At 49.6% G+C, this 21,380-nt stretch overlaps 1 protein-coding gene across 1 annotated transcript in view; it reads left to right on the forward strand.

Annotated features, from left to right (window-relative positions):
- The first annotated feature begins 8,201 nt into the window (after positions 1 to 8,201).
- LRRC75B (leucine rich repeat containing 75B) overlaps positions 8,202 to 21,380 on the forward strand; it is a 29,081-nt gene continuing 15,902 nt past the window's right edge. Inside the window, exons 1-3 of the mRNA XM_030501442.1 lie at positions 8,202 to 8,737; positions 13,453 to 13,581; positions 16,781 to 16,893. Of these exons, the coding sequence (XP_030357302.1) occupies positions 8,480 to 8,737; positions 13,453 to 13,581; positions 16,781 to 16,893 (500 nt within the window). The 5' untranslated portion in view covers positions 8,202 to 8,479. The remainder of the gene's footprint in view (positions 8,738 to 13,452; positions 13,582 to 16,780; positions 16,894 to 21,380) is intronic.

Consider the following 21,380-nt stretch of genomic DNA (forward strand, 5'->3'; position numbering starts at 1 on the left):
TTCTTGTACTGGGCACTAGATGGCACAGACGGGAAGAAATTCCAGGCAGCCAGCCTGCGATCTGTGGCGTTTCGGACAAGGGGGTCTGCCAGTTATCCAAAGGAGGAAGCTGCCCTGGGGGATGCGCTGCCAGCAGCAGCATCCCGCGAAGGTATCCCCTCCATGGGGTCCTCCCCTCGCCACTGCCCTGCTGCATCCCCTCAGCATCCTGTCCTGTCCCATCCAGCCGAAGTGTCACCTGTGCTGCACTGAAGCTGGGTAGCCCTAAAAGGAATCATGCCCTTGCCTCCTGGACACCACCTGCTATTCCTCACCAAGCACATGCCTCGGGCATACAAACACCTTGTTCACACACCAGCCCTGTATTTGGCTGAAACTGCAGCAAAAGATGGGGGAAATCTCCCCTGGAATCAACTGTCCTGGAATCATCCAGACTGTGATGCCTGAACAGGGCATCAGCATGCTGGGTAATAAATACCACCGGACACCAGCAAATGCAGGGCCAAGTACCCCATCAGCAGTCCCTCTGGGTTCAGGGGAGGTCTGGGAATGGCACCTCAGCACCTTTCCTTTGCCCTGTGGGATGACGGCACAAAGCAGGGAGGCGCTTGGTCACTGGTCTTAAAAGCATTTTTCACAAGGTAGCTCCTCTAAAGCAGTTCACTTTTCCTTCTGGTTTTCTTCCTTTTCAGCACTGCTACCTGCAATCACTGAGGCAGGACTGGTGCCCCAGAGCCTTCCCAACCTCGTCTTCCTCAATTTCTTTAAGGTGTGGATGAAATTCCTTACAAGTGAACTGTGCGGACTGACGCGATGAGGCAAACATGGGCTAAGCCACACAGAACTGCTGTGGTAAGCACAGAAAAAGCTAAAACATTTTTTATGGTGAGACAAAAAGTAGGGGAAGGTGGAAAGTTGTATGTTGGCCTCTGCTCTGCTGACATTAGAAATTCACTTTGCTTCAAAGGATAACATGGTTAATACCCCTAGTGATGCTCTGACAGCCTATCTGGAAAGGCTCCATTCGCAGCACTGCAGAAGGTACAGCACGTGCAGTACTGCACTGAGGTGAGCAGCAAGCTTTGTGCACAAGGCAGAAGCGGCACACATGGTGTTATCCAAACCAAACCTGACCTTGGCAAAGTCCAAAAGAGTTTTTGCGCTGAGCAGCTCAGTGGTGCCAGGTGACACAGACAACACTCCTAGGAAAAGCCTGTTTGCTTTTCCAGCAGCACCAGACAGGCTACGCTGCAGTCTTCTGGAAAATATCACGGTAAGCAGTACTACCTTTTCCTGTCTGTCTGCTCATGGCACTGCCCTGCAGGCTGAAGTGGGTCTGGGGATCTCCTAAGTTCAAATCCCACAGGGCAAATCCCTCAGGGTGTCTTAGGTGAGAGAAAAAACATAAATCAGATGTCAGAAGTTTAAGATCCAAATTCATCAATGGTGTAGCAGGACAGTAGGTCAGTTTGGCACAGTGGCTCTTATCTTTCAAAGGCTGGAGTGGGTGACACTGCTGACTGGGGCACAAGCTTGAGGGAGACTCATGCTAGCTCCAAGGGGCAGCTCCAGCCCAGTGTCCAGAGGCTGGCTGAGCAGGACAGAACAGCCAGAGAAGCCCTTCAACATTGGGCATTCACCCACAGACTTAGAGACCTGTTTCTTATCCCCCATCTAAGTCTAAACGCTGTGTCACTGGTGTGTAACAATCTGGCTCTGAAAGGTTCCTGGCCAGAGGAGGAAATGCTTCAGAGAACGCTTTCATGCTCCAATTCCCACTTCGAGCCCTGCTTCTTATACCCTTCTACTAGTCTTTAAGTACTTGGTGTTTTTTAGCTGAGAGATGTCTTTTTATCTTTGGATATAGATGGAGAAAAACTAGTCAAGCTGGAAAGAAATAAAACCAGCTGGTCACTTTGCCAGGCCTGCCATGAACTGTAAACAAGGTTTTAAAAGTACTGAGATCTTTGGAGACCATGAAAGTCTTAGTCAGTGGAGCCACCTTCCTCAGCAGGAGGATATCTTATGTCTCATCCTGATGGCTGGACTCGCTTCACTCTGCCAGAGGCAGTGATGGGGAAAGCACTGAGCTTGCCAAGCAGACACCACTCAAACGCACCACCAGCACTGTCATGCTCCGTGCCTGCTCAGGTCAGACCTCCACAGCCTGGCTGTCTTGTCCACATACTCCCCTGGAGGCCTGTGGTTGCTCTCAGTGGCTTAGCACTGCTGCTAAGAGCTTAGATCCAGTCTAATCTGTGCACTTAGTGGTTTCAAACTCAAAAAGCAGCTTAGCAGCACCAGGCACTGCCTTCAGCCTCTCTTGTATGGGTTTAAGACGGTTTAATTCTGTTACAAACTGTAACTGCAGCCCATAGCCTGAAACTGTGAAGGTACCTTCCAAGCCAGATTTTCTAAAAGCTTTTTAGAATTATTTTTATGAGACACAAGGAAAAAATAAAAAAAGAGATCCCAGAGCGACGTATTATAAAATTTATAAATATATCAATTTATATGTATGCATTGAAGTTATATAAAGAAATATCAAATATATATCTCTCTCTCTGAAAAATATATCAAATGTTTCTGCTTCTTAAAGGCTGGAAATGTGACAGCCCCATAGCAAGATACATTTTAAGTCCTTGCAGGGCTTTCCTCCATTGTTTCTTCTGCCTTAAACCATCTTTTTGAATGGTCTACTGTATGGTAATCCCTGGAGAGGTGCCATGGCCTTTCCCTACGCTTCCCATCAGCCTTGTGAAAGCATCAGCAGGCAAGCAGCCACCCCTGTGCCCGAAAGGCAGGTGGTTGAACAGTAAAGCAGCCCCCTGGGACCACAGACTGTCCCTGGAGGTGCCACTTCCTGGCGTTTGCTTCAGTAACTGCAGTTGCTCTGCCTTTTTTTTTTTAATTGTACTGTCCCCCTTTACAGGCTGATCAAAAGCACAGGGGGGTACAAAGGGGACTTTGTGCTGCTGCCTTGAAAGGCCTCCTGCCAGGCACAGTAACTCTCCCTTACCTTTCTGTAGGGTTTCCTGAGGGTCTGTGTGCCTGTCAGGGGAAAGCAGAGAGCTGGGGAGGTCATAAAAGGTGTCTGGAAAGCACGCACAGGACCAGGCAGCAAAAGAGAAGTGGACGAGGTGGAGGGAAAGAGCAAGGAAGAGTCAGGGCTCCTCTATCTGAAGTCAGGCACCACCTCTATCTGAAAGCCCACACAGGGCTGGAAGAGATACCCCATGCTGGAGGTGTGTGATGCATTTCCTGAGTGGCACAGGACAGGACTTTGCGCTGAGCCCGGCTAGCCCCAGTGCTTACAGAGCTGTGATGGGTGTCTCTGGTGGTGCTTTCAGAGCTGCTAAATAAAATTCTGCCTTTCTGCGAGGCACTGCAGCTGCTGCAGTGGTTCAGTGCAAGACTGTGTGTCCAAACCTCACAGTATCTAGCTTTACACATGGCTTCATTTAGTCAAGACAAAATTAATCTAAATGAAATTGGTGCAGCATGCTTCCCTAATGGAGGTAACAGAAATCTTCCATGTACCTCAGACACCAAATTAATTCATCATGAAAGCAGTGGAAGCTCAGAATTCTGTGCTAAGAAGCCAAGTTAATGTCATGTGTCACTGTAGTGGACTGGTGACATTCCCTGTGCTTCCAGCAATGTTGTCCAATTTATGTGACCACAAGATCACAAGTTGTTAAGATTCTCTATTCAGGCAATACACAGGCCAACAAATCTGCTTTTATGGGCCCTGCTAGAATTTGATTGATTTCCCCAGTAACGAGTGGACCAGTGTCCATAGTTACTTAGCAGAACTCTGCCATTTTTAAGCCACACCACTGCACAGATGCATGCCTCAGACCCAGAACACCACCAAGGTGCCTCATGGACTGTAAAGAGAGCCTCAGCTGCAAGAGGCAAAAGGCTTAAGACCTAATTAATATTACATGGGCTATTGCTACCATTTCTCCATCAAGTGCAGAGTCTCAGCAGTGCCTGTCTGCGTGCAGTTGCTACTGCCAGCACTGATGGTGTGTTCATCTTTTATCTCCCCACCTCCATGTACTCTGCAGAAGCAGTAAGAGGATTTCTTCCCCAAAACTGCAGTGTCATTGACAGGTGGACCTTCTCCAGGCTGTGCTGCTTTGTTCAGTCAATACTTCACAGGTATTTGGGCTATGAAGCTCCCTACATACATTTCCCCTTGAACAGATCATGGCTAAATAGCAAGTGCATTTGCCCCCATATATAGTGGAATTAAACCTAGACTGTGGACTAGCTCTTTGCATGTAACTCTCCAGGGCTATAGCTCCCTTCCCTGCAGGAAGCTTGGCTTTGAGGGATCTGCCAACAAGCTCAGAGCCATGAGAAATAACAAGTTGGGAGCTCAGACAAGCAGGTTTGCAGGCAAACAAAAGCTGAAGCTGTGAAAGCGTGAGGCAGTCTGGCAGCACAGCCTCACCACTGCCTTAATCCTCTTTCCCTTCTTAAGCACTACATTAATCAATTACATTTCCAACCCAGCAACAACAGTCAAAAATGTAACCTTCATCATACACAAGGCAAACATAATTAGGATTGTTATTCAAATCCAGCTTGAGCAGAATACAAATCAGAACAGCCTCAGCAAGCATGCAGGTGTGTGAGTGTACCCAATTCCTCCCAGGCAGAGGCAATGGGAATTGCGGTCACACTGGGAGCAGCACAGAGTATTTATTTCAAGGGAGAGGGCAGTGACAGAGCTCTGGCTGCAGTGACCCAGCTCTGCAGTGCTCTGCTGAGCACTCCCCAGACAGGGTGGTGGCATGTTATACAGTGCACACTGAAGGCAACCCTCCAGTTGTGTCAGGGCGGAAGCCACAACCTGCCCCACCACAGCGCATGAGCCCAAGCTCCCAGCCTAGCACTGCATACACCACAGACCCTACAGGGATGAGACAGTACAAAAATAAGAGGCCTTGGCAACCTCTGACCGTGGTTGCCAGTGTGAATTCGTAAGGGGAGAGCAGTAACTATCCCCTTCCCAGTCTACTGACAGGCAAACTGAGACACAGGGGCCTAAGCATGCTGTGCAATGGCAAGAGCGAGCCAAAAGCGGTCAGTGAAAGCATCAGCCCAGGGGTCAAAAGCAATCAAAAAGCCAAAGTGAGTACTAGAAGACAGACCAAAACCACAAACCTCACTGCTATCTGGTAGCTCCAGGGTGCATCTGCATCCCCATGGCTGTTGTGCCAGTTTGCTAGAGGCTACGGCAGAACTAGAGAAGGGGCAGGCAGCTGGTTAGGGGTGATCTAAGGTCTGGAAAGTCTTCTGGACAAGACCAAGATTCTTCAGCCTAGGAAACAGACACTTGAGAGGTTTATCATTTGAGAGTAGCTTAGAGAAAATTAATAAGGAATGACTGCCTGCTGCTTCTTTCAAAAGCTACAAAGCATCAAAAGAAAACTGTAAGTGACAGATGCAGAACAAAGTAAATATTCACACAACACACAGCTGAACAGTGGAACTCATGGCCATAAGATGCTGTGGATGCCCTGAATTTGCTCAGGCTCAAAAAATGATTAGGAAAAACCTGTGAAGGACTATGAAATGTAGACATCCCCACCTCAGGAAATTCCCAAATTACAGGTCGTTGATGGTAAGGAGGACATTCAGGAACAGAGTGACCTGCACCCCCCTGTTCTTATGCTCCTCACTAGGCATCCTCTATTAACCACTGGTAATTCAGGATTCCAGGGGAAAGAGACCTGCAGTCTGATCCAGTACAGTCACTATTCTGTTCTGGCACTGACCTGAGCTATCCTTACTTGCCCAAAAGGCCAGGAGCTAGGAATTTTCCCATTACTGGAAACTGTGGTGACAACAAGGAGATGTGCTTACAGCACAGAATTGAGTGAATAGCGAGAGGATCTCTGTTTAACTTCCATTTTTCCTATTTCTCATTTTAGGAGAGATTTTTGGTAAAACTCTTATGTCAGCCATGCTGCACCCAGCTAGTTGCAGTTGGCAGCACCATGTACAGCTGTGTTAAGGTTAGAATAAATTAATATCCTTCTGAGAAGTGCTAATATATCCACTGGGATGAAGTGGGACCTCAAACCCCTAGCTTGCAGTGACTGTGAGAGACCCTGCAGTCCCCACTCTGTCCTACCCAACAAGCTCATGAGCTGATCTATCTCCCTGTAGTGCCACCACAGCAAAGAGGAAAGGGAAGATGGCAACACTCCTGTAGACTGGTATCCCCCAGGTCTTGCATCCTTGCCTGCTGGCTCAGGCTCTCCTGAGGCTGCACTCTCTGTCAGAGTCTACTCTTCCCAAACTCCTGCCTCCTCCCACTACATGAAGCAAACCTTGTTGACCATCTTAGCTACAGAAATACACCCACTTGCTGTCATATGCCCTTCACACAGATAGGGCAGAACTATTTTTTAGTCTACAAAGAGCTGCCATCCAGCCATTCTCCCTCAGTAAAGCCAAGCAGAGCACTAGTGTGTTTCTCATTAGCTCCTATTATTCATGCTATTGTAGTGTCTCCATTTTTAAAACACATAGCCCAGAGAGAGCTGAACTGCTCCTGCAACTGTTTGTTTGTTAAGAGGATTTGATCTGTGGTGAGATATTTCGAAGCGGCACTCACTTGGAAGTAGAAGATGTCCTGGTACCAGTGCCATCCTCTGAGGCACTTGCTTGCCTTGGTTCTCCCACCACCTTGGAACAATGCACATGAACTCAGCCTCACCTACATGCGAACTGCAGATTATGTTTCCTTCTCCTGACTCTCGGAGATAAGGTATGAGACAATTCAGCCATAAAAAGCCATTCAGCTATTAAACGGACCCTTTGGTTATGAACCCCACTATTGCTGCTTCTCCTTTCAGCAGTGCTCACAGAACAGAGCAGGCAGAAGCACAAATCTAAGGCAGCCTGTCTAGTTGCCTCCGCTGACACCTTTACCCATCGCTCCAGTCAGCTATTGTCCTTCCCTTTGCTCCCAGTGACACTCCTGCAGCCATAATGCTGCACTCCAAACAGGTGACTTCCTTTTGACCCAACCTCTCTCAAAGCTCTCCAGCCAGATCCTTGAGTCCTTACTCAGCATCTACTCCCTCCAAATGGGATAAGCCTGAGTCAGGCTCAGTGATATCTCAGGATCTGTCATGCTAATTTCTCTCTTGCAGGTGCTTAGATGGAGCAGGGCTTTTCTCTGACCAAACATTGAGTAAAACTCTAAGAAGGGCTGTCAGAATTTGATCTGTCATGGTTAGAGACCTGCGTAAATGCTATGACAAAACTGATGCATTGGCCAGGCTGCTTTAGAGTCCAACCCCATTTTGTCCCTGTCTCTTCAAGCCAGACTGAGGTCACCCATAGAGTATTTGAAAGAGGCTGCAATGATGCAGAACACACACATCTCCAGTCCTATTCACAGCTGAGGAACACTGAGAAAGAAAATGAACCTTGCTGGCTCTGTACAGCAAAGAGCCATAGCCACCCCATTTCCCCAAAGTGAAGACCCAATGACCACAAGAACAGATTCTACTGCAGATGCATCAGATAATACTTGTCTAACGGATGCACAAGGCAGTGAGAACTCCAGGTTGTTCCTATAGCTGTATGCCCTCACATTACAGCTATCACATCCTCCTCCTCTGTATGCAGGTGTCCATCATGGGCACCTGGGCTCAGTGTGGTCATAGCCCTGAACAGAAGTGAGCCTATGGCTCCAGCTCCGGAGCAGGTCAGGCTAAGCCACCATGACTCGGTTGCCTGCAAAACCTCAGTGGCTGGAGGTGGAATTCGAGCTTTGTTTTTTACCATCCTGTCGCATGGCAGTGATTTTATCTGAGGAATAGCAAGTGCTGTGCACTGCTGGAGGAGGGAGGAATGCATACGAGGGAAACACTTCTACCCACAGCAAGTAAGGAATGGTGCCAGCATCGTACTATCAGTTGCAGACAACGGGTGTTGGGCAAAATTCCTGCCACTTTCTAGTTTCTTAAAATCTAGACCTCCTCTGGGTCCAACAGCAGACCGATAGGAAACACAGCCCACAGAAGTCCCAGACAGATGGCGTGTTTTGAATCACTATTACTCTTGACAACCTTTTGCAGCGTTCAAAGAGTTTGCCTAGGAAAAAAAAATCCTCCCCAAAATGCCTGGATGCAAGGGGCGCTCCCGGCAGCATCCGCTCCTCTCTTTGTCTTTTCCACCAAGCATCTCCCGGCAGAGGAGGCGCCTTCGGGAGAAGAGGCAGCGAGGGCTGCCCAGCCGCTGGGGAGGCGGGTGCTGGGGCTGGGACTCGAGTAAATAAAATACTCCTGGGGCGTTGCTCCTCCGGGAGCGCCGGGAACCACCAGCGGCGAGCTCGGGGAGCCGGGGCGGAGCCGGGCGGGGCTGCCCGGACCTCCCTCCTCCCCCGACCCACAGCCCCGTACCCGCCCGGCCCGGAGCACGACGGCATCGCGGCCGGAGCGCGGCCATGGGCTCCCGCCTCAGCCGGCAGAGCAGCCTGGAAGAGGAGAGCACCCAGGAGCCCTGCGCCGGCAGGCTGGAGGGCGGCCGGGGCGACTTCCACTTCTCCTCCCTGCTCCTCCATCCGCAGAAGCTGCCCGGGGTGCTGCGGAAAGCCTCACCGGCGCCCTACGTGCGGCGGGTGGGGTGGCTGCGGGAGATCCAGGCCACCATCCGGGAGCACAAGCGGGAGCACGCCGTGCACATCCTCAGGCTGCTTCGCAAGGTAAATGCTGCGAGCGATGAGGGGCTCGGGCCGCCACCTCCGGGGCAGGGCGGGCAACAAAGGGCTGTGCGCGGCGCGGGCGGTGCCGGCCGGGCCGGGGTCTGCAGTGTGGGGCGGGGAGCCGGGGTTTACAAGCTCCCCTCCTCGGCAGTGTGGGGTTTGCAGCTCCCGTCGGCGGGGTGGGGCGGGCTCTTTGTGCTGCCTTTCTCCGCTCCGGCGGTGCGGGAGCTGCCTCGGTCGGTGCCGCGGCAGGCAGAAGCGGCTGCGAGAGGCGACACCTGCCCGGTCTCCCGGCCACCGGCCCGGCTCCCCGCCCGGGCGGAGGGGCTGGAGGAGGGCTCGGCTGCTCTCAGGAAAAGGGGGGTCCAAGCCTCAGCTGTGACCATCCACACCCCTCAATGCAAGCCCCTGGGTGTGCTCAGGATCGATGCCCCCCAAAGAAAAGCCACTGCCATCCCACTGCCAGCACATTCCATTATGTCCACCCAGCCAGACTGGCCAAGATCTGTTTTTGGGAGAACCCAAAATGGTTTTGGAGAGGAAGAGGACCTCTGGGGCAGTCTTTGCTGAGAGGAGAGGTAAAGGGGTCAGTGTATCAGTGGAAGCTTGTTTCTGCCTGCTGCCATTCAGGAGCAGAAAAGCCAGTGTGCAGACAGTGTGGTGCCAAACTGATGCTGAGGACAGAGCCCTGCTGCTGGAACAGAGCCATCTACTCCATTGCTCGGTGCTACCATCACTTTCCAGGCAAACTCAGCTCCCCCAACTGCAGGCAACTCTGCAGTCAGTAGCACAGGGGATGAATCCTCCCTCTGATTTGGACATAAACCACCATCGGTTCTTAACTTTCATCTTAGTTTGTTAGATAATGACCTACCTAATCTTGGGAACATACTGAGTTTCTTGCCATAGTGGCAACTAACCTTTGGGTTACTCAGGGAGTACGATGGAGCAGGACTGGCTTGCTGGGATGCTTGCAGCCATATACCAGCTGCAGGGAGCTGCATTAGCAGCCCTCTCTCTGTTCTGAACATCCTGGGCTTTGCAACACACCCAACAGTGGTGGTCAATGCCCTGTGCTCCCAGCAAGTTGCACACTTAGGAGTAAGAATTTATAGGACCAAAACCTACGTCTCTACTTTTCTTGTCCACTGCCTTAGCATTCACATGAGGATTGTCACCAGCTCAAAAAACATTGTTCTTGCCACACATGTAGACAGATAAACCCTCAGCAGAAAGCCTGTATGTGTGCACCTGTATGGCAGACAAAGGTGAAATAACATTTCAAAGGCAGTTTGGAGAGGTACTATTACAAGAAGCTTGTGAAGAGAGAGGCAACCACTCACTTCATGAACGTGGCAATGAACAGACTTTTGTAGTGTATGGCCTAAGGCCAGAACTACTGAATGTTATGTTCTGTAGTGCTCAGCACCTCTCTTTGAGACTGAAGCACTGAAATCCTCCACAGGCCTTGGAGGTCTCCAGAAGATCCATCTGTGAACAGTCAGGGTTTGAATGCTAAGTCACAGGGCCACCTGGCCTGGAGGGTCATTTCTAAGCCCTCTTTTCAGGACCAGTTAAACACTCAGCTTCCGCACATCTGCAGAGAATTACCATGTCCTGAACATCAGATTTTGTCCACTGCCTTTCCAGTTCCTCTTGTTATTCCTGGTCCCCATGTCTGTCTGTCCATGTTGAAACAGCGACCCTCATGACAGAGCAGTGAGACGTGCATCCTGTAGTCACAACACAGCCTTTCTCTGCCAAGTGAGACGGGAGTCCATCCAACGCCACCCCAAAGCCTCCAGTTTGGTGTGTGCTCAGAGATTTCAGAGGCACAAGGCTACGTCACTAATACATACCACAACCGTCAACAACTAAACACAACTCTCAGCCAGTCTGGGGTCATGTAATCAGAACCAGTCCTCCTCACATGTCCAGCACCAGCTTCGAGAGTACTATGATCAGCCTTTTTTCCCATTTACAAATTTCCCTCATTCCCTAACTAAATTCAGCCCTTAGCTTGGTCCCCAGCATGTTCTTCCTTACACAGACTGGCTTACCTTGGCAGTAAGATGCTCTAAGGAGTCACGGATTAATGTGTCTCAGGTAAGGGTCTGTTTGTAACCTGTAAAAAGAAAAAGATAGCTTGTTTAGTGGGCAGTGATGATATTTAACGCCATACCTCATCACTGTGCCTTGGGCAAGGGTACAAACACCCCAGAGAAGGCAGAGCAATGGTGGGACCAGAATCACAGCCTCCTCAGCTGAGCAGACACACTCAGCCAGACCAGAGCTCATGGGCTGCTGGTGTGTGCCTCCTGCTGCAGGCAGCCTGCTGCTTCCAGCAGAGAGAGACCTTATCTAGTCCTGCAGGTGTACCCCGCAGAGTGTGATTGTATCTGCTAGTGGGTTTTGGCCTGTGGACTGCTCCAGGATGTTGGGAGGGTGTAATAAACTAAAGCAAGCCAGGCAGAAGCAGATCCACTTAGAGAGATGCAAGGTCCTAGCATTTTAGAAGACTGCAGTTAGAATAACTGCAAACCATGCGTGTACACTCAGGTACACTTGCTTTGTACAGGAGCACTTGAACAACTTCACTGCACATCACCTTACCAGTCACAAAAATACCACCTGCAAAAGACGGACCAGATTTCTGCTGGTCTAAATGGACATTACTCAGCTGAAGCCAGGGGAGACAACAGATTTACACCAGCACGAAGCCTGGTACAGTCTGATTTCCCTGCACCCAGACAATGGCCAAGTATAATTTTTAAGATAACAGCACTAAGCAAACTGATCTGGCAAGACTTACAATATTCTGCTGTCTGCAGCCACCCTTTAGGTGGTACAAAATTTTCCACAAAATGATAGAGAGGGAGGGAGGGAAGTAAAATGAACCATAAAACGTCCCTGGGCTAAGAATTCATGGACTATCAACATGAAGTGAACATTTACAGCTATATTACTTATAAAGCCCTTGCAGGCAGGTTTTATAATGGAATGCAGATTCATCTTAATAGTATAGCTCCAACTGGGGGAGTTTAATTGCTGCTCTGACATCCAGTGCTGCATGCCCAGCCATGCCATCCTCTCGGCAGCTTTCTTCATCTGCGCATATTACATTGGCGTAGGAGGCTCCATTTCCCTGAAGCCTTATGGTGAAGGGAGACATTGGCATGGTGCCTTGGTATGCTCCTGGCCCACATCCAGCTGTGTCTGGCTGGCTGTCTTTCGGGACTTATCCACTGCTTGGGTTCCTTGGTTGCTTATGGGTGTCATCTGTGTACACACAGTAATGGGACTGTAAAGCATTTCATTTATTATCCCTTTCTCCACTAGATCTGTACCCAGGGTCTCTTTGGTATTGTGCTCTTGCTCGATTCAGGCAGGAGAGAGTAGATACAACAGTGGCTTTACTTGCTGCTTAGGGTTAAGATCCCACACCTCTGCTAGCTATGGCTCTGTCCCTGCTGCTGATGGATGTGTGTACACCCAGCTGGCTTTTTCTTCTCTCTCTCTCTTCTTCTTCTGTTTTTATTTTCTCTGAGCTCTCAGTGCACCTTTCACTGGTGATGCACACATTCCGTGGAGCAGCGCGAACATATGGGGCACCCATTTGCTTATTCATTTCTCCTGGCAGCAGCATGCAGAATGTGCATAGGACTTGTTTCCTCCCCCAGCTGAGCCCTCCTTGTCAACTGAATCAAACTCAGCACTATCCCTATTAGGGAGCTCCTTCGTTCTACGTTCCTTCTCCTGGGATATTCTTTTTCTGTCCTTAAGGCATTTTCAATGTGAGTATGTTGTCTCTCTTTACCGGATGCCCTTTTTTATTTTCACAGCCCTGTGGTACCTCCTGATTGGAAGTAACTGTGCCGTATATTAGATCTTAGCTTTCCTCTTAGCAAGAAACAGCTTAGTTCTTTGCAGTATCGCCCATCTGGCCCCTCAGAGGCTTTTTTGTTCCCAAGGATGCTGAGGTTTCTTCCAGCATGTGCAAAGGTGCCCCATACTCGAAGTCCATGGAGGTAAGTTGCATGGGCTACTGATATTCCCCCAGCTCATGCTGTGGAAGATAAGAAGAGGACTCCCCGAGGCTGTCATGATTGACAAATTTACCTACACCCAAATTTACCTATACCCAAATTTACCATTACACCCAAAAGGCAATACTGGCAGTGCTTAGCACTTAGTGAGAAATTCAAAGCACAGCTAAACTCATATTGACGGGCAGGACTTCTGCTCTGCCAGCCACCACCAGGGCATATGGCAACATCTAAATACCTGAGAAAGGTTTGATTTTTCCTGGAAATCTGAGATTGGAGAGGCAGGTTTAGAGCCAGCCTTCCTGCTCAGCTTCTTCAGCAGATTCACACATAGAGGCTGACAAAGCTGTGAGCTTCTCTAATTCTCTCTGGGCTTCAGCCAGCCTGGGAATAATACCACTCTCACCTTCCTAAGGCGGGTGGAAACCAGGTGGTCAGTCCATAGGCTGACTAGCTGAACTTAACACTGCATCTCATTCAGCTCTTTGGCTGTCCACATCTCCTATCGCAGTAATGCTGTGTCAGACACAGCTGCTTCACCTTTGTTGGATAGTTTCCTGCATTGAGCAACCAGCTGGCACCTCATCACATTTACTTTTTGGTTTCAAAACACCTCATGGTTATAGCTTCAAAGAAGCCCATGTATCTAACTGACTGTTTTTCCTGTAGGACCTGGGACTGGAAGGAACATTCCTCAATGAAGTGCTCTACAAAAATGCGACTTTCCTCAACTTGGTGGATCCCATCTCCCACGACTTGTTGATGAGCCTTGCTAGAGATCTACAGTGTCCCAAAAAGGTGAACCCTGCCCCCAGCCCAATGAATACTTTGCAACATAACGCTGATGCAAAGAGAGCCCAAATACAGTGGTGGGTGGTGCTTGCAGTCTTTCAGAACCAGCCAGTGTATGCCCTTGGAATGGTAGCATATAGATTGTGGTGTATATTTCTGTAGAAATGAGTTAAAACTACCTCAGAACATGAATGCAACTGAAGGAGGGGGTGGTTATGTGCACAGAAATCGCTATTTTTGTGCCAATGGTACACTTGATGACATGGTACAGGGCAGATAAAAATATATGGGGTGGATAGTGGTGCCATATTCCCTGGGACACCTCAGAGGTTCCAAGCAGCTAGCTTATCGGGGGACTTTTGGGGCTGCAGAGGGGAACAGAGATCTCTGTGAACCTCTGCCCAGACTGGTGCCTCTGCAAGAGGAGGAGAACAACCTCTTTCTTGCCAGAGCCTTTGCTATATTAACTGCCCTCACCCAGCATTACATCCCCCCTATAACCTTCCAGATCCCTAAGGCCAGTGCATGAGGAATATATTACAATTCAGGGTCCAAGAAGCAAACATGTTAGGGCACAGTATCTCTGCACTGCTTCGGCATGTTCCTTCAGAGACCGAGGAGAGCAGAAGCAAGGCTGGCTGTAGACAAACATCAGGGATACACAGTCCCACTGCAACACCAGTATCTTTTTGTTACGAGTTTTGTTTTGTAACACCAGTAACTTTTGTTACTCCTTGCCACCCCAAACACTTGGATTTGCAATCCATCCATTTACTCATCAGGCTTGGCAAGTGTCATGTTTGCTTTATAAGGAGAGCAATAGAGCGAATTTCTTTATTCAAAGAGAGATATGACTTACACAAAGCTCAGAGCAAACAGCAGGGCCCTAGGGAATACACTGAATGCTTGCTGTAGATTACTGGCATTTCTAACCTTGTTCTGTCATCTCCTGACACTCGTAACAGTTAACCTGTCGGGTGTCAATAGACAAAGCACATTTAGACAAAGTTCCATCATCATCATTGGGCTGCAATGCAGCCTACGTAAGATCTTTTAAAGTGTAGTTTTAGTGCAAATTTTATAAGCATCTAAAAAGGAAGGGGGTGGGTTGCAGAAGCACCTCTTAACCATACTTCGCTTGACCTCACCTCCAGCTGTTGTACCAGACCATCTCCAACCTCACACTGTGCAGAGCCCTTCAGGGAAGGCAGCATGAGGGGACATGACCTTACACAGGTACCTAGCAAATAATACACTGCAGTTCTTACCTACCTGCATATGCTTCTCCTCCTCTATTTTCCACGTGTTACGTGACACATGTACCATTATATAGATAAGATTTTCCCCATTCCTAAGGAAAATGCTGAGTACCTGAGCTGGCCCTCAAAACCAACAGGAGTTTAATTAAGGGGCTAGAGACACTCAGTACTCTACAGCACTAGCACAAACCTCAGCAGCCCACGTCCCCTCTCTGACCCTGGCTGAGCGTCTGGTGGGTGTAACTGCATTACAGGCAAGCAGGCTGAGTGCGATGCCCAGTCTGTCAGTGAAATTTAAATCAGTGAGGACATGGGAAAGAACAGGACGGTAATTCTCAGTTGTGAGCCAACAAATGCTTGCAGAGCATTGTGCCAGCTTCTGCACTGAAGCCTGCAGTGCACATGCACCCACTTGGAAAGGTTTGGTGTTTTGGTGACAGCAGTGTGCCACTTGCAGCCCTGCCAGCATAGCAGTAGCCTAGAATGAGGCACCTAACCTAAGGGCATGGGCCAGTCCTTGTGGAGTTCTTAGGGGACCTGTGACGGGGATGAGAGAGTGCTCAGCTGAGCATTTAGGCTGGGATCCCTCTCCACTTGGCACAGCACAACAGCCACATGCTGGCAGCGCATCCCTGGAGAGTTGAGCTGATTCAGGGACTGCTGAGGAAAGTCACAGTGCAGCTGCTGGCCCACAGCACAGCGCTGTAACCACTTGCCATAAAGAATGAATTAGCATATTCCCCTACAGCTTTACTATGTATTTACCTACCAAATCCCTACATGCACATGTTGCACAACAGCTGGAGGGCTGAGGAATGGGAATGCAGGTGTCTGCCAGCATTTGGAAAATATGATGAAAAGGGCAGAAATCCCAGCCTTCAGCAGCTGCCATTTGCCATTCTGCTTCACCAGAGGAAGAGAGGTGCTGTTCAAAGCCATGGCAATAGAGAATACATGCAAAAATAAACTCAGGAAGGTAACAATCATCTTGGTGCCATCTTTTCCTTGTGAATTACTACTGCAGGGGCTGGAGGGAACTGCTGGCATTGGGAAACGCCCAAACGCAAACCTCCAGGAGCAGAATGGATGCAAGGATATAAGATGGCGTATGGGGTACTCACTGGTTCCCTGTCCTGTTATCTCCCAGCTGAAGCACAGGAGGGAACAAAGTCAGAGTGCTGCTGCAGGAGGAGCAGGGATGTCCCAGGGCACATCTCTCCCAGCAAGCAGCACCTCAGGGATGGAGCAAGATGCCAATTGCTAAACTTTCCATATCAGGGTAACAGATAAGTTGGTCCAAAGACAGTATGTAGTGAGAGTTTGGGAAGCATAGCAACAAGGTCTTTGAGAGAAATTTAGCAGAGTCCTGTACCACATTGTTGGCAGCTTGTTTGCACAGCTGGGGACAAGTGCTGCTGAGGATACAGCAGTGAGGAGTTGAGACACCCATGTTGTCCCTTGCATTGGACTTTCAGTAACAGTGGAGGTCTTCTGAAGAAAAGGGTGTAGGGGGTTCCCTGCACAGAGCCCCTCACACTGTCAGCCACCTCTGCCCTCCTGGGTGTTGCCTGGCCTAAAGCCAGACTCCCTGCCACAGCTCTAGAAAATAACCCCTCTTCTGAGCTTCACTTGCTCCTGGGTAGGCTGTGAAAGTGTAGCCCCACTCTGGGCAAGACCATGTTGGCTGGACTGGAGTCCTTTCTGGCAGTGCACAGCTCCTGCTGCTTCTCCTCCACCTCAGAAGGAGATGGCATGTAGCAGAGGCACCTCAGGCCTTCTCACCACTCCTCTTTCATCCTCTCTTTCTCTTCTCTTCATCTCCTCCCTTATATACATGTACCTGCTCCACTACCACCTCTGCTCCTTTCCCATCTTCCTCTGTTTTCCCCCTTGCCTCCTCTTCTGCTGTGGTGCACACAGAGTCTAAGCTGTCCCTTTGCTTTCAGGAATATGACCCTTGGAAATCCTCAGACAGGATCTGCAGGCAGCTGATTTACCACCTAACCCCCCACTCGAAATGGCACCGGCACGGCATGCCCCGGAGGAAGTCCCAAGTGTGGTAAGCAGCATGACAGGGACACTGTGGGTGGGCATGGAGGGGGATCTACCAGGAGAAACTGTGCTGCAACCCAGCCCCATCCCAGTCTGCCACTGGGATGCCACTGGCCTTCTCAGAGAAAGGTAGGACTTAAAACCTGCATGGCAGCCACTGCTCAGTTTCTTAGAAAGCCTCAGGCAAGCAGCCCAGGGTCAGTACCAACACCCCTCTCCTTGACCTGGTTTCCTATTTACTCCTTTTTATATAGTCTTACAGTTCCTCAACCTCTCCCAAGGGCATCAAGATCAATCCCACTGATTGCAAAGCGCAGACAACTCTCCTGGCAGGGCTTACAGGGTGTTTGGCCCTAGGAGCATGGCAAAAGCTGGCAGCCTTGCACATACACACACCCATGAGCCAAGCTGAGCCGACCCCCAGCTCTGCATCCCACTTTGTCCTTGTTTATCCCAGTAGAACTTCCCAGCCTGTAGGGAAGGTCTCCCATTAAAAGGCACTACCAGAAGCTGATCACCCCGCTCAGCAGGAACCACTGTGGGATGGCTGACAGAGAGGTGACCATCTTTACTTACCTCCCATTTCTCTGCCAGGACTAGAAGGACCTGAGATGGCGTAGAACCTCAAGTACAGGGAACCCAACTCAAAGTACACTGGCCACTGACAGCTACTGGATGTCAGCTGCTTTCCACTACTACAAACATATCAGACACCCACACTTGTTCTCTCCTTGAGATTTGATGGCTTTTCTAACCAGATAAAGAGCAATCCCTACTTCTTTTAAATCCACCCCTTCTTTCCTCATTTTCTTCAAGCAAAGCCTGTTCCTGTGGCACAGATCACCACTGCTAAAGAAGAGACAGACAAACTAGTAAGAAAAGAGCTCATGTCAGTCGCATTAGCTTCTCAGGAATAAATGCAGGATTGGATAAAAAGAAATGCAAAATTGACAGCACCTGAGAATGGCCTTGGGCTTTTCTGAGACTTTCAGTCTTTGATACGTGTACCAGCAACTTAAAATCCCCCATGGAATTGCTATTTCCATTGCACCTTTCATTCTGACTCAGAGGCAGATCCCCAGTGCATCTTAGGGAATAAAATCCCTAATACCATGATTTCCAGGCCATCTGCCTCTCATAGCTGTAGCCCTGTTTTACCACTGTGAGTTTCAATGCTCTCAATCCCAGCACTCCACAGGGCAGGACTGTTAGTGTTGGTTTGCAGGTGGGAACCACAGCACAAAACAAGACCGAGGGACCAGAGATGAGTGAGTCCTTTTCCAGATCCACTCAGTTAGATGACATAGAAAGTGCAGCAGGAGGGCCAGGAGACCTCCATGGATGGACAAGGAGCTGCTGAGGAAACTTAGAGGGAAAAAAGAAGCTTATAGAAGGTGGAAGCAAGGACAGGCGGCCTGGGAAGAATACAGGAACATTGCCCGAGAAGCTAGGGACCAGGTTAGGAAAGCTAAGGCCCAGCTAGAGTTAAGTTTGGCAAGGGATGTAAAAGATAACAGGAAAGGATTCTATAGATACGTAGCAAATAAAAGACAGGCTAGGGACAATGTAGGCCCTCTCCAGAAGCTATCAGGAGAACTGGCTACCATGGATTTGGAGAAGGCTGAGGTTCTTAATGACTTCTTTGCCTCAGTCTTCACCAGCAAATGCTCTGACCACACAACCCAAGTCTTGGAAAGCAAATGCAGGGACTGTGAGAACGAAGACCTTAGGCCCACTGTAGGAGAGGATCAGGTTCGAGACCATCTTAAGAACCTGAACGTGCACAAGTCCATGGGACCTGATGAAATCCATCCACGGGTCCTGAAGGAGCTGGCGAATGAAGTTGCTAAGCCACTGTCCATCATATTCGAAAAATCCTGGCAGTCAGGTGAAGTTCCCAATGACTGGAAGAAGGGTAATATAACCCCCATTTTCAAGAAGGGGAAGGTGGAAGACCCGGGGAACTACAGACCAGTCAGTCTCACCTCTGTGCCTGGCAAAATCTTGGAGCAGTTTCTCCTGGAAAACATGCTAAGGCACATGAAAAACAACGAGGTGGTTGGTGACAGCCAACATGGCTTCACTAAGGGGAAATCCTGCCTGACCAATTTGGTGGCCTTCTATGATGGAGCCACGGAACTGATGGACAGCGGCAGAGCAGTTGATGTCATCTACCTGGACTTGTGCAAAGCATTCGACACTGTCCCACATGACATCCTTGTCTCTAAATTGGAGAGACATCAATTTGATAGATGGACCACTCGGTGGATAAAAAACTGGCTCGATGGCCGCACGCAAAGAGTTGTGGTAAATGGCTCGATGTCCAGTTGGAAACCTGTAACGAGTGGTGTCCCTCAGGGATCGGTGTTGGGACCGGTCCTGTTCAACATCTTTGTCGGTGACATGGACAGTGGGATTGAGTGCGCCCTCAGCAAGTTTGCCGATGGCACCAAGCTGTGTGGTTCGGTTGATACGCTGGAGGGAAGGGATGCCATCCAGAGGGACCTTGACACGCTTGTGAGGTGGGCCGATGCCAACCTTATGAAGTTTAACCAAGGCAAGTGCAAGGTCCTACATCTGGGTCGGGGCAACCCCAGGCACTGCTACAGGCTGGGCAGAGAAGAGATTCAGAGCAGCCCTGCAGAAAAGGACTTGGGGGTGTTGGTTGACGAGAAGCTTAACATGAGCCGGCAGTGTGCGCTTGCAGCCCAGAAAGCCAACCGTATCCTGGGCTGCATCAAAAGAAGCGTGACCAGCAGGTCAAAGGAGGTGATCCTGCCCCTCTACTCTGCTCTTGTGAGACCCCACTTGGAGTACTGCGTACAGTTCTGGTGTCCTCAACATAAAAAGGACATGGAGCTGTTGGAGCAAGTCCAGAGGAGGGCCACGAGGATGATAAGAGGGCTGGAGCACCTCCCATATGAAGACAGGCTGAGAAAGTTGGGGCTGTTCAGCCTGGAGAAGAGAAGGCTGCGTGGTGACCTCATAGCAGCCTTCCAGTATCTGAAGGGGGTCTACAAGGATGCTGGGGAGGGACTCTTCATTAGGGACTGTAGTGGTAGGACAAGGGGTAATGGGTTCAAACTTAAACAGGGGAAGTTTAGATTAGATATAAGGAAGAAGTTCTTTACAGTGAGGGTGGTGAAGCACTGGAATGGGTTGCCCAGGGAGGTTGTGGATGCTCCATCCCTGGCGGTGTTCAAGGCCAGGTTGGACAGAGCCTTGAGCCACATGGTTTAGGGCAAGGTGTCCCTGCCCATGGCAGGGGGGTTGGAACTAGATGATCTTAAGGTCCTTTCCAACCCTTACGATTCTATGATTCTATGATTTTCCCTAAGGGATCCTGCAGAGCACTAGAGATGCAGGATATAGAGAGTAGGTCAAACCTCACCCGCATCCAAGATAGAGAGACTTAAAGATAAGAAGTGCTGAAAATACGTAGAACTCTATAGAGGGTGGCTGTCTCCATTCCATACTGAAACTCACCTCCATTCTGTTTTTCCAAGTGAAAAAATCCCTCCCTGCTGCTACTAACTCAACCCTCTGCCTCCATACTCCTGTTTGCAGGACAAACCTCTCCTCCAGTTGGACTTTGGGCTGGAGAGTCAAACTGGAAATGTTCCCCAATTGCACAGTCCAGGGAGAGCAGAGGACTGCCTGCTGCAAACTCATCACTTACTAACAACACAGAGAGGAGGTCTGTGGCCAGAGGAAGAGCTCTGGGCCCCATGAGACCAAATCCCACACAGAAGGGTCAAGCCAAAACGTACAGGGCATTGGCCAGAAAGAGAGCATCTGTGAGCATAAGCAGGGAGAGGGCAGCAAGACAATATGCAATGGAAGGAAATACAGGTCTAAAATGGGCGGCCCTGCCTGGTAGTCAGGCCCAGCTGCACAGTGTTACATAAGGCACAAAATAATTGTGATTAAATATTAAACAGCAGAGCTTTACTTTTAAGACTGGAGAGGAATTGGTTTGCAGCAAAAGGCACCTGCAGAGTTGATACCTGAGGCTGCTGCAAGAAAATGGATGTTGTCAGTAGCAGGAAGGCAAGAAATAGCTGCTTCATTTGGAGATGCAGGCACCTGTTTTTGTCTGGATGGGCTGTTTTAACCTGACCCGAATTCTTTGCTTCCCTCTGTCTGGTAGAGGGAATATTTTACGTCTGTGTCTGTAGCCCATGCCCTTGGCTTGCACCCTTCCTGCCATCAAGGTCCTGTAAAAAGTATGGGTGTAGCAGTAATACTTTGAAGGCATTTCTAAAATCTAGTGGGGATTTGGGACAACAGGGAGGAACTGGTGCATGGAGACCACACTGAGGAACTGAATTCATTTTCCTCTTGCTTTTGTGATCCCCTGGGCTTTGGCTTCTGGCTTTCACTGAGCTGATGGAGGACTCCCTTGTTCTCTTCTGAAATGTGATTTCCGCTTTCTGGCAGCATGTTAGATGAGTCCAGAAGATAATTAACAAGAGAGCTTCCAGCATCTGCCAG

This window comes from Strigops habroptila, chromosome 11 (genome assembly GCF_004027225.2).
Source record: "Strigops habroptila isolate Jane chromosome 11, bStrHab1.2.pri, whole genome shotgun sequence".
In the NCBI taxonomy this organism is placed as follows: domain Eukaryota; kingdom Metazoa; phylum Chordata; class Aves; order Psittaciformes; family Psittacidae; genus Strigops; species Strigops habroptila.